General features: G+C 41.6%; 1 protein-coding gene across 1 annotated transcript in view; it reads left to right on the top strand.

The window, feature by feature from the left end:
• The first annotated feature begins 590 nt into the window (after positions 1-590).
• The window catches only part of dbpa (D site albumin promoter binding protein a), a 33,211-nt gene continuing 22,433 nt past the window's right edge, over positions 591-11,368 (top strand). Inside the window, exons 1-3 of the mRNA XM_034125222.1 lie at positions 591-1,580; positions 6,693-6,982; positions 8,996-9,203. Coding sequence (XP_033981113.1) covers positions 1,388-1,580; positions 6,693-6,982; positions 8,996-9,203 — 691 coding nt within the window. The 5' untranslated portion in view covers positions 591-1,387. The remainder of the gene's footprint in view (positions 1,581-6,692; positions 6,983-8,995; positions 9,204-11,368) is intronic.

Raw genomic sequence — 11,368 nt, 5'->3', positions numbered from 1 at the left:
TCAGCTGCTGTTTTATAGTTTATAGTTAGAAGTTTAATCATGCAACACAAAAACAATAATGAAACAGAACTAGCCTCATGGTTTTCATGACGTCTCTTTGATCTTTATGATATTTGGTTTAAAGGTAATATTAAATGTCGTCATTTTTGAATAAAGCAAACTGATCATTTTGTGTATAAAATGTCAGAAAACAGTACAAACAAATTGCTGTTATACATTCCTACAATCCAATAGGACATTTTCAGTTGTCATTTTTTTGTTTGACCAACTGCTCTATTATTAAAAACTGTTGGAGGATAATTCAACCAAGTTGAATATCATTTGAAGTTATCCAACAGTTTGATTTAAATTTGCCATAAAGTAAAATTACAGTTGGAACCGTATATGTTTACATGTAAAACAACTCAAATTTACCAGCTTTCCCATGCATCCGTGAACGCAGAATGCTTTACTGACAGGGGAGGCGTGGCTTATTTATGCAAATGATCCACGCCCCCAATCGCTTTTCCCCCGTGAGCGGTGACATCACACGAGCGGCCCGTGTTGGTTCCAGCTGACTGAGAGAGGGAGTCAGAAAGAAGGACGAAAATAGAGAGAGGTGTGTGTGTGTGTGTGTGTGTGTGTATGTGTGTGTGAGAAAGAGAGAGAGCGAGAGAAAGGGAGGGAGAGAGGGAGAGAGGGAGGAAAATAAGAGCCATCAGTCTCATCTATCTGACTCTCATACTACTGGATATTATTTATTTTTTTCGGGGGGGATCTCTTTATTTCCTTCATCTTATATTTTGTCGCTCATATTTAATCACAAGTTATTTTTTTCTATCTAGGAGACTCTTCGCTTCGACTGTTTCTAATCCTCTCTCACTACATGGAACTGTACGGCCATCCGCGTTTGAATCTGCTTTTATTTTAATTTTGCTTTTCCCCCTCCGGATTAAAAATCAAGCGACCGACCAACGGACCGGACCCGAGCGAGAGTTTCCTTTAACACAAACTCAAAGAGGACTTTACTCGCCGCGAGCGCCAGGATCCAATCTGTCTTCCTGTGTGTGCGTTCATTATTGCAGAGTTGTTTCAAAGAGGTGAAGGCTCAGCCAGAACCGAGAGGATGAATTAGACTCGGCGAACATGGTGCCATTTTGGAGATAAGTCCCCCCTCTTTTAATTTTGTACACCTTTTTTCTTCATGGGACGGGTGGATAATCGAGATTCCAGGTGGAGATTTTAAACGCGTCACCTGCCCGCGCACCTTTGTGACGACGCGCCTGTCAATTAGCGTCACTAATTGGATTATTTTGATCTTGAACTTAGAGTCTGCAGGTTGCTCTTCTCTACCTCCTCCTCCTCCCCTCCCTCACCTCCCACCTCCTCCTCCTCCCCCCTTGAAGTTATGTCAAGGCCTCTCACTCAGCTCTTACCGCCGGATCTCCCTGCCGGGGCCACCAGCCCCCAGTTTGGGGCCAGCAACTCGGCCGGAAGTGGCACCCAGGGAGGACACCTGACCTCCATGACCAACCTGAAGACCCTGCTCCAGCTGCCAATCAAGGCCGACCAGAGGGCCAAGGACTGCTGCGAGATGAAAGGTGAGTGTGTGCACGTGTTCATGTGTTCATGTGTTCGTGTGTGTGTGTGTGTGTGTGTGTGTGTGTGTGTGTGTGTATGTGTGTATGTGTGTACCTACGTGTGAGAAAGAGAGGCATCCTATAGGGGAGAAACTTCTTAAAGGGACAGTAAGGAAAAGACCTCAGCCAATAAGCAACTGCAGAACAATCATAGATGAATGCATGTTTACATTAGGTGCATTCAAATGGACTAAAATTAATATGCATGCACTATAAGTACAATGCATGTTTGTCTGATACATGTTGTCATATATTATTGTTAAATAATCCATATTATGTGCAGTAAGGATACCATGAACCTTAAATGCACCTGCAGAAATATCCTGCTAAGGAGGTATTGAACTAGAGCTAACACTTGATTCATCAATGAGTCGACAACAAGCCAGAAATTATTTGGTACAAGCTTCTCAAGGGATGATTTTGAGGCTTTCAATAGTCCAACCTGATATAAATATGAAGGGATGTGGGTGCTGATTGTTTGGTAAAGACAAGCAATGCGAATATGTCAGGTATACTCCTATGGGAAGTTATAATCAGCATTTCTTACATTTTTTACATTTTAATCAAGAAAATAATAATTAAAATGATCATTTGTTTGCTGTTCTAATTATGAAAAAACTTGAATAAATACTCATTAGCCTTTACTCAATATAATCTTTGCAGGAACACACAAGAATATTAGACTGATTTACTTTTCATTGCTGTGTGTGTGTGTGTGTGTGTGTGTGTGTGTGTGTGTGTGTGTGTGTGTGTGTGTGCATGTGATTGAGTGGGTAGGTGTGTTTGTAAAAGACAGAGCTCCTGCTTATCCAACACACACACACACACACACACACACACACACACACACACACACACACACACACACACACACACACACACACACACACACACACACACACACACACACACACACACACACACACACACACACTATCCTTCCTCCTTCTGGCCTGCTAGATTCTGATATTAAACGCGTCCCTTTTGTATTTTGGTGCTGGAATGAAAAGCCCATGTGGAGGAGGATGAGGAGGGTTTAAAAAAAGAAACACAATCTGGATTTAATGCCATCAAAAGAAAAATCAGCCAAAGCAGCAGCAGCAGTGTTCTGGTTCTCCGCTCTGTTTAAATAAAGGTTAGTGAGCGGGATTGAATTGTTTCCCATGCACCAGCTGCCATGACAAATATTAACCAGACTGCCTCTCCTTCCTCTCTCTTAGTGTGGGGATGTCATAACTCCCAGTCAGCTGCTGTCACGCACACTCAGATACTGGTTTTGCTGTGCTTGTGAGGACACTTAAAATCACTCCCTTGAGGATTGTTCTTCTTCTTAGTCCAAACTTTATTATTAAGCCACTGTGATGATGTGTTAAAATGTCCTCACAAGCACAATGGACTGTCAAAGAGTCCACAAGTATGTATAAAAGTTAACACACCGAATAAAGAAAGGGAGAAAAACAAAGACTCCTGCTTATTGGTGGCCCCTGGTGGCATATGGGTGTAACTGCAGCTGCTTTCTGTTCCTTTGCATGATGATGATGATGAGGAGGAGGAGGAGGAGGAGATGATGGTGAGCGCGGCTGACAGGCTCTCCATGGAGTCAGAAAGCAGCTCAGAGGCCCCCACTTCAGCGTCACTGTCAGCTCTCATAGAATGCATATGTCCTAATGTTAGGTGATGCATTCAGGGATGTGTTCAAAAAGGAAAAGACGATGCCGCTGTGTGGGTTTTGGTTTCCTCGATGCAGAGTGGATTTTCACCCTCCTGGCTAGCTTTGTGTGACGCCTTCACAATCTCCCACTCCTGCTCCTCTTCCTCTTCATCCTCGGTCCCTCTGCTGATTTACATCTTTTCTCAGGCTTCTCCTCTGCATCTTTTACAGCACATCTCATCTCTGTCTGTTTTCAGTCTCTCCTTGTGCTCCTCTTGGAGGGTTTTCCTCTTGCTTTTATATTGTTGTGTGCTTTCTTCTCCTGTCCTTTCTATGGAGCCTGCAGGTGGGCTTTTAATGTGTAAGCAGCATGAAGTCATTTGTGCTTTTGATGCACATACATTCAGTGTTTCCCGTAGGTTTACTGCTTTGGGGGGGGGGGGCATTGGGATATATATTTTTTAAATCCTCTGGAGCAGAGAGAGGAGCTGTGGAGTATTGTTATTGGTTAATGCATCAGTATTTCTTAGGGTCAAAAACACTAAACTCACAACTTAAAATGAAAGCATTTGGTTTATTTAATAAAAGAGCACATGTTCGATGTGAAAAGTGACAGTAGATATAGATTAGTTGCAATTTAGTGCTATATATATATATATATAAAAAAAGAAAAAATTATAAAGAAAAAAAGAAATTATAATATTTTTTCTTTTTTTAAACACCTTGAATTTCAGGGGGGGCGCGGGGCTCCGTTGGCGGGGAGCAGGGCCCCTCCAAGACAATGGTAGGGGAAACACTGTACATTAGTTATTTCTTGTATCTTTAAATCTTTGTACCTAGATTACTGTCTCTTAGTCAGCACAGTAGGAGCATCTCCATGTTGTTGTGGCTACACAGTCAGGCTATCAGCTGTGTTTTGGTATTGAGCTACCATACAATGTGGGTATTTATACAGTTGTGATTTCACATAGTTTGGCTGACTCTCTGTTTATATTCCACTCTGTAGCCTCAGTCATGAAGTGCACAATCAGCCCTGAAAATTCAAAATGAGCATCCTATATGATGAGATACATGGATTTGCTTTGGATTGTTGGTGCTAATTTACCTAGTGGTGGCTAATGGTGTCTTTAGTAGGAATTGTCAACAAAATAACGTTTTATAAATATTACTTTCATTATTTGGTATATTACCTCCTCTTCACTGCAAGGTAGGGCGCAAAATCTTGCGGCTTTGTTTCTATGTTTACCTTCTTCATTCGTCATCTTCAATGCGAACCACAAAACCAAAACATCAGCCGTTAGCTGTTAGCACTCAGAGCTCACAGCTCCTCATATCTGTTCAAAAACTAGACAAAAGTTAAACAAGTACAAACCACAGACTGTCTGTGTCATGGCGAATACACAGTCGCTGGTTTATTTATGTCTGTAGGCCGTTGTTGTGAGTGTGGACGGAGCATATACAACGTTAGGTTAGCCTGATCGATCCGATCTCCATTCAGAAAACACACATTTAAAAAGGTTTTTCGCCTGCCGTCTTGTCTGCAGACCGGTATCAGTATGTTGTTGCATCATTTTGAAACGTGTATTACAATGAAATCACGGTAAAATATGTTCATTTTGTTGTAGTTGTAGCCACCTTGCCAGCGATTCTCTCTGACCGTTCAGCAGTCGAGAGTGTTTACGTCACTAGTTTAGCATATTCAGCCCGGTTGTTGGCCCAGTAAGAACCTCGATTTTGGAGGGCCAGAATAAAGGTGAAAAAGTAGCCCTGAGTCGGAACTACCCCTAGTGGAAAAGCAAAAAAAAGCGGGCCTGGTTTGGCCCGGCCCACTTAAACCGTGCTACGTGCTGCAGTGGAAAAGCACCATTAGAGTCCTTTGAGTTTTGTATTAAACAGACAGTAATTGAAAAGAAAGTGGCAGATGATGATGATGATAGCAGAGAGATTATGAGGGACATGCATTTAAAGGCCTCAACTCTTTTCCTCCGTCCCTCCATCTTTCCGCTGTAATCTCCCCTGACTTTATGTTCTTTAATCCCTTTTTAAATGAAAATTTCCGGCCGCCCCGATGTTCTCCCGATGTCTCCTTCTCTCGCTTGTTCATTATTCCCCTTTTCCCTTTCGCCGCAGCCCAGTTAAATATGCTCTTTTATTACTATTTGATTGGGTTGTATTATTCATTGTTCCATTTATTCAATATGCACTTTGTGAGGCTTGATTCTGTAGAATAATATTATCAAAGGATCAGGGTACAAAACAATCACTCCAGTTCTCTCCTTGTGATGAAGTTTGGTTCTTTTTTAGTTTACTTGCAGGATGTTTTCGTTTATTTTCTGTGCTGATGCTTTATTGATGGCCTTATCTATCTTTCCATCAGACCCTACCGCTTAGATAGAGGTCATGACATGTCAGGGTCAGTTTAGTCGACTTTATTTATAGATGCCTTTTAATGATCGCAACTAAGTGCTTCCCAGAGAGCAAAGGACACAAACATCAGCCGGTGTTCATCAAACGACAGAATCAGCCTCGGGAGCTGTTTGTTTGTCGGAAAATAAGTTACGTTTCACACGATTGTAACGCAGCTTCTTGTAGATAAATGCAAGATCTGGTTCACCTCAGGAACAAAGGGATGCAATCACAAGCGGTTCAAAACCAGAAAAAGGGAACCAAATGTAAATTTTCTGAATATTTCAGAAGCTTTCTGAGGACAATGAGGCCTTCAAGGTAAACCATATAACATTTGCTGAACTGAGGTTAACTTTCCCATTTTGGAGCGTTACATAGAAAACAAAAGGCATGTGTGTTTGGATGTTCAAGTGTGTTACCCTTAGGGGATAAAACCTGTGACCATCTGGCGTCCAGACTCTGTCTTTGAGCACTTGTAAAGAGTGTGTGAAAGGATGTTTTAAATTAATCATTTTTGGGCCACAATTGCATCAGATTTGAGATATTTGTTTTATAGTTATGGATTGACGGCGGAAGTCATTTGGGGACACATGGATTTGATTTTGGTCACCATATACAGTATGTAAGGATACAATGCCTTGAAATGCTTTGACGCTATTTCTATAGGGACACACAGTGTTTTGGAATGGAGGACTGCATTTGTTTAAGTGCTTTTTTTTAGGCAATAAATCCCTGTCACATTAAGCTGAAGACAGATTGATTACAGAAAACAAATTAGATTTTCAGCCGTTCACTGCACGGCTAGTCTCTGCTCTACAGCACAAAATACTAAACATTTTCACACCCTGAAACACATATTTTCTAGCTGCATATTTTCAGTTCTTATCATTTCTTATTATTTATTTAACCTTTCATAACAAGCACAGACAAGTGGATTGAGATACATGACCATTTTAGGATGGTTCTTCTTTTATTACACAGATAAAATAATCCAACATACTTCTCCTTCTCTCCAGATAAAGATAAGCCTGCGGAATCTGATGAGGAATCAAATCCGGGTGTCATCACCGGAGGGCCAGGTGCTCCCAGTGCGGCCCCGGGGGCCCCTGGAGCCCCTGGGTCCGGCCCGCTGCGTCCCAACTCCCAGTCAGCGTTCCTGGGCCCGCTGCTGTGGGAGAGGACCCTGCCCTGTGACGGAGGCTTGTTCCAGCTGCAGTACATGGACCTGGAGGAGTTCCTCACTGAGAACGGGATGGGCATGCACAACAACGGGCCCAGCTCCACCCGGGCCCAGATCCCCTCCCAGGTAGGGCTGATGGAGAAACTGAAGCTTTAAAAACTTGGCCTCAACCTCACCAAGCTGCAAGAAGATTTATTTTTCATTTGACAAGGTGTAGCTGTTAGTTATAGAACTTGCCAGGCCAAACATATTGACCTGACTTTATTTATTTCTATTAAAGGAGAGGTGTCATGGCCATTTCCACTGATCATAATTCCATTGTTGAGGTATACTAAAATAGATTTATACTGTGCATTTTTCCAAACTCACATTGGTTTCTCATACAGCATCTCTGTAAACTACTTGTATTCACTGAATTTCACTATTTGCCTTTAACGGCTCGTTGTAGCTCCAAAAGCTCCAGCCCCCACCCTCCCTGTGAGCACAGTGTGCTCTGATTGGTCGGGACGTTGTGAATCGCGCTGAGCTCCGTGGAGGTGTTGCTTCCTTGTTTAGGATACATAGCGAAACACAGCCAAACTCATCCTGAGCACACACAAACTCACATCCGAAGTAAAAACAATAAGTGTGGCTTGATATTGAGTAAGAAAAAGGTTGATAAACGCTGTGAGAATGGGTCTGCAGAGAGAATTTTGCCGCGATCCCAACTGTCTGTTATCAGCCTGCAGCCAGGGAGGAGAAATCAGCTGAGCTGCCTGCTTCCTGCACACAGATGTGTGTGTGAGGAAGTCCGTGGATCGGTCAATTTGGACCAATCAGCGGGGGCTTAACGTAACGGCTCCGCGGACGTAACGTAACGGCTCTTCGGGATTGGTCCATTTCGTTCCGGGTACCGCTTGACATCATGCCGTACCCGGAACGAAATGGAAGACTCAAATGGCCAGTGACGTATCTCCAACGAGGCGTTTTGGGGAGGTATTTTCTGTGTTAGAGTTTTACTCGCTACAGGGTGTACTTTGAGGGTTTTGACTCTGCACACCGTTTACATGCATAAAAACCTTCATAACACACAAGGGGACGGGTAATAACCGGAAAAGCATGACATGGGAGCTTTAACAACGTTGTGGTTTTAGCTATCCACCGTAAAGAGTGACTGTCACCGTAAAGTGACCGAAGCAGAAAACCACTTGTAAAATGTGCAACAAGTCTTCATAAAACAGTAAAGCTAGTTTTCAAATTAAATATTTTATTATATTACCATTTTCGTTAATGTCGCAAACAGGTTTTGAAACACAACCACTTGATTAGCTTTAGCTAACAAAACTCTTTTGGAAGGTTCAAAATATCATGGTTTAGGTGGTACAAGTTTGTTTGTTATGTATTTACTAGCTTACATACGTATGATAATGTTTTATTTTTAGGTTTCAAACAGGATATTTTTTCGGTAAGGACGCCATTTTGTCACGCTAGCTAGCAAGCTTGTGTGCTAGGAGGTTAGCTTGCTAATGTGTAATGTTGTGTTTACATGGTTACATCCAAATAAAACTGAATATTCACAACAAATGTAATTAGCTAACAGCTAAAAACATGTGACAAAAGGTTAATTTAGGCTTGTTTTTTATCTTCAGGTGTAAAAGGCAGGCAATAGGGGAAAACTACCTTGAACATAATGTTAATACAGCGTTAGCCCGCTATCTCGGTCACTATAACATTTTGCTAGTTAGATTGCTAGCTTACTATGTGTGCCATCCTTCTTCTCCAAGTGGAATAGCTTTAAGAATTGTGAGGAAACAAGTTGATATCAAACTGTCTCCATGAATGTACCCATTGTTTTTCTGTTTAAGAAAGAAGATCCATTTAATTGAAAACATTTTTAAAAGCCCTTAGGACCCATAACAACTTGCCCATCATTTTAAAACAAAGTACCATTTTCTACATTTGGCATGAGGTCCCTAAAAAATGTCCGCCATAGGCACTGCTGTTTAAAGAAAAGTTTAAATATGAAATACTCAAATTATATTTTGTGAATTGGAAACATTTGAAGGAACCTAATGAGAGAGAATTTGATCAATCAGTCTGTGTTTACATCTCAAAATCCTGGACAAAAGTAACGTTTATTTAAATGTTCTCTCCTTCCAGAGCTCCCAGTCAGCGGTGCCCAACCAGAGCTCCCAGTGCCCTCCCAGCTCTCCCCCGCCCTGCTCCTCCTCTTCTTCCTCAATGTCCTCTTCATCCTCCTCTTCCTCGTTGCTGGGACTGGAGAACGTCCAGCCTCAACCGCCACCGCCACCACCCCTGCCACCTCAGCAGGAACAAGGCATGTTGGGAGGACCTGAGTGTCCAGATGGTGAGTGAACGAGTGAATTTAAGGGTTGCTATCCGGCGGTTTTATTCCATTTTGGCCCTTGAAGATTGAATTTGAACACATTTTGTACAATAATACCTTAGAACGATATGATATGAGGACCTTTTTTATATATTTCATATCTTTACATTTAAAAATACTTTCCCGTCAGAAATGAGAACGCTTTTATTATCCTCTTTTCCTCCTGAGAAGTCCACACAGAGATTAAAATTGAAGTCCTCACGTGAGAAGGCAACATTTGTGCACCAGCTAATGCAGTCAGACATTTCCGAAGCCGCACATGCAAAGGCTTTGATGTGATCTGGCACTAATGAGAACACAGATGATACATTAAATTAACTAACCCACTCCTTCAACAATAACCAGAGTAGAATTTTGTCTAATTATATCTCCGTGTGATAAATGGCTGACACATTGTTCTGCAGCCCTCCTCGGCTCCCTGTGACAGCCTCTTTTCAACCATTATATATTCATAATTTATTGTTTCCTCTCTCTGCTGGTTTTGATGTGAACTAGAACTGCATGATCATCAGAAGAGCTATTTTCTCTGTCTGTCTTTTCATTTTTTATTTCTCAACTCTGACAACTTTCAATTCTGGCTAATTGAAACCACAAAGACATTCTTCATAATGCTGACGGCAGTGTTGTGAAATCCTGCGAGCCATAGAAGGAATCATCGCAGCTAGTTTTATGATGATTTATAGATGGCAGATCAACCGCATGTCTTTGTAAATGTTCAGCGATTGTTTCAACATTTATTGGAAGGATGAGAAGATTAGCGAGGGAATGTAAGGACTGGCTTCAGATCGTTTGATCGGATTTTAGAGAAGCAGAGCTGTGAGGATGCTTTAATGCATATGAGGCAGGTGAATTAAATGTATACATACAAAAAAAAAGCAAGAATCACTATCCATCTTGTGGGGAAAGGCAGTATAATAGATCATGTTTACATGATCTATTATTTTATTATTTTATATGACTTTTTCAAGTTTTCAAGGCAGTGTGTCCTTTATAGTAAGCATTACAGAACACAACTCCTTTCCTTTGCTGTTGCTTTGTAACCTGGGAATAAGGATATCATTCTGCACTCTGTTTTTTAGCCATTTGTGGGCAGCACAACAAGCCACAAACACCACATTGACATATTATTACCTTATAAAGTAGTGAATATGTAAGCAAACTGTTGATTTATGCATCATTAGCATTGGATTTTGGATGTTTCTGCCGAACCGGGCAAATACATTTTCACTGCATAGTATGGCAAGACTCTATTCAACTAGTGTCGCTCTTTTAGCAAAGGTTGTGGCGTATACTACCTGGCCCTTTTTTTTGTGTTTCCCCCTCGATACATTTTTCCAAGGGAGCTGAGCTGATACCAAAAATGTTTTAATTACCAAGCTCCTGTCATTTAGATAGAACGGCAGCCAAGGGAACATCCACGATTTTATCCAATGAAGAAATCTATGTATTAAAAAAATGTTGGTCTGCAAAACTATGTTGCACTATTGACAAAGTGAAGACGTTATCCTGTGTTGTTGCTGCGAAAGGTAGCAAACAGTGGGTTTCTAGAGCTAAAAAGCTGCTGCTTAAAATCATGGATGTATAAAGGGAACTGGATACAGTTGGAGGCAGGACCCCCCGCCCCTCATTCCTATGAAAGTTGCTAAGTGGCGCATTATGAGTCTTGAGAGCCAAAGGGCCCGTATCTGGGTCCAAAGAGTATGCGCACTTGTTTTTTGCTTAATCTAATTGGTAACAATACGGCCAATCTTCGCTCATCCAAAGCAATTAGAGATTTAAAATAACTCTGGATTAATTTATAAACCATTTTACACCTTTTAGACCCAAATGATTAATATATGGGCAGTGGTTGGTGGTCGCTTTCCCAATGTAAGTCAATGGGGGAAAAAAGGTTTCGGCCTGCTGACGTCACGGACGAACACGGAAGTTGTACTACCATCATTTGGCCATTACAAAAATGTGCTTGCCGGAGAGGAAACCAAAACAGATAGAAGGCAGACGCTAAACACAGCTGCAAATGTGGGTTTTCTTATTATCTCTGCATGTTTATCACTACCAACAACACATTCTTCTATTGTCCATCTAATGGAAAACACAAATAGTACTGATTACATCATAACCAGCTA

The sequence above is a fragment of the Trematomus bernacchii genome, unplaced genomic scaffold (genome assembly GCF_902827165.1).
Source record: "Trematomus bernacchii unplaced genomic scaffold, fTreBer1.1, whole genome shotgun sequence".
Lineage (NCBI taxonomy): Eukaryota > Metazoa > Chordata > Actinopteri > Perciformes > Nototheniidae > Trematomus > Trematomus bernacchii.
Note: the sequence above shows the minus strand (reverse complement) of the source record. Positions and strands in the feature narration are given on the sequence as shown.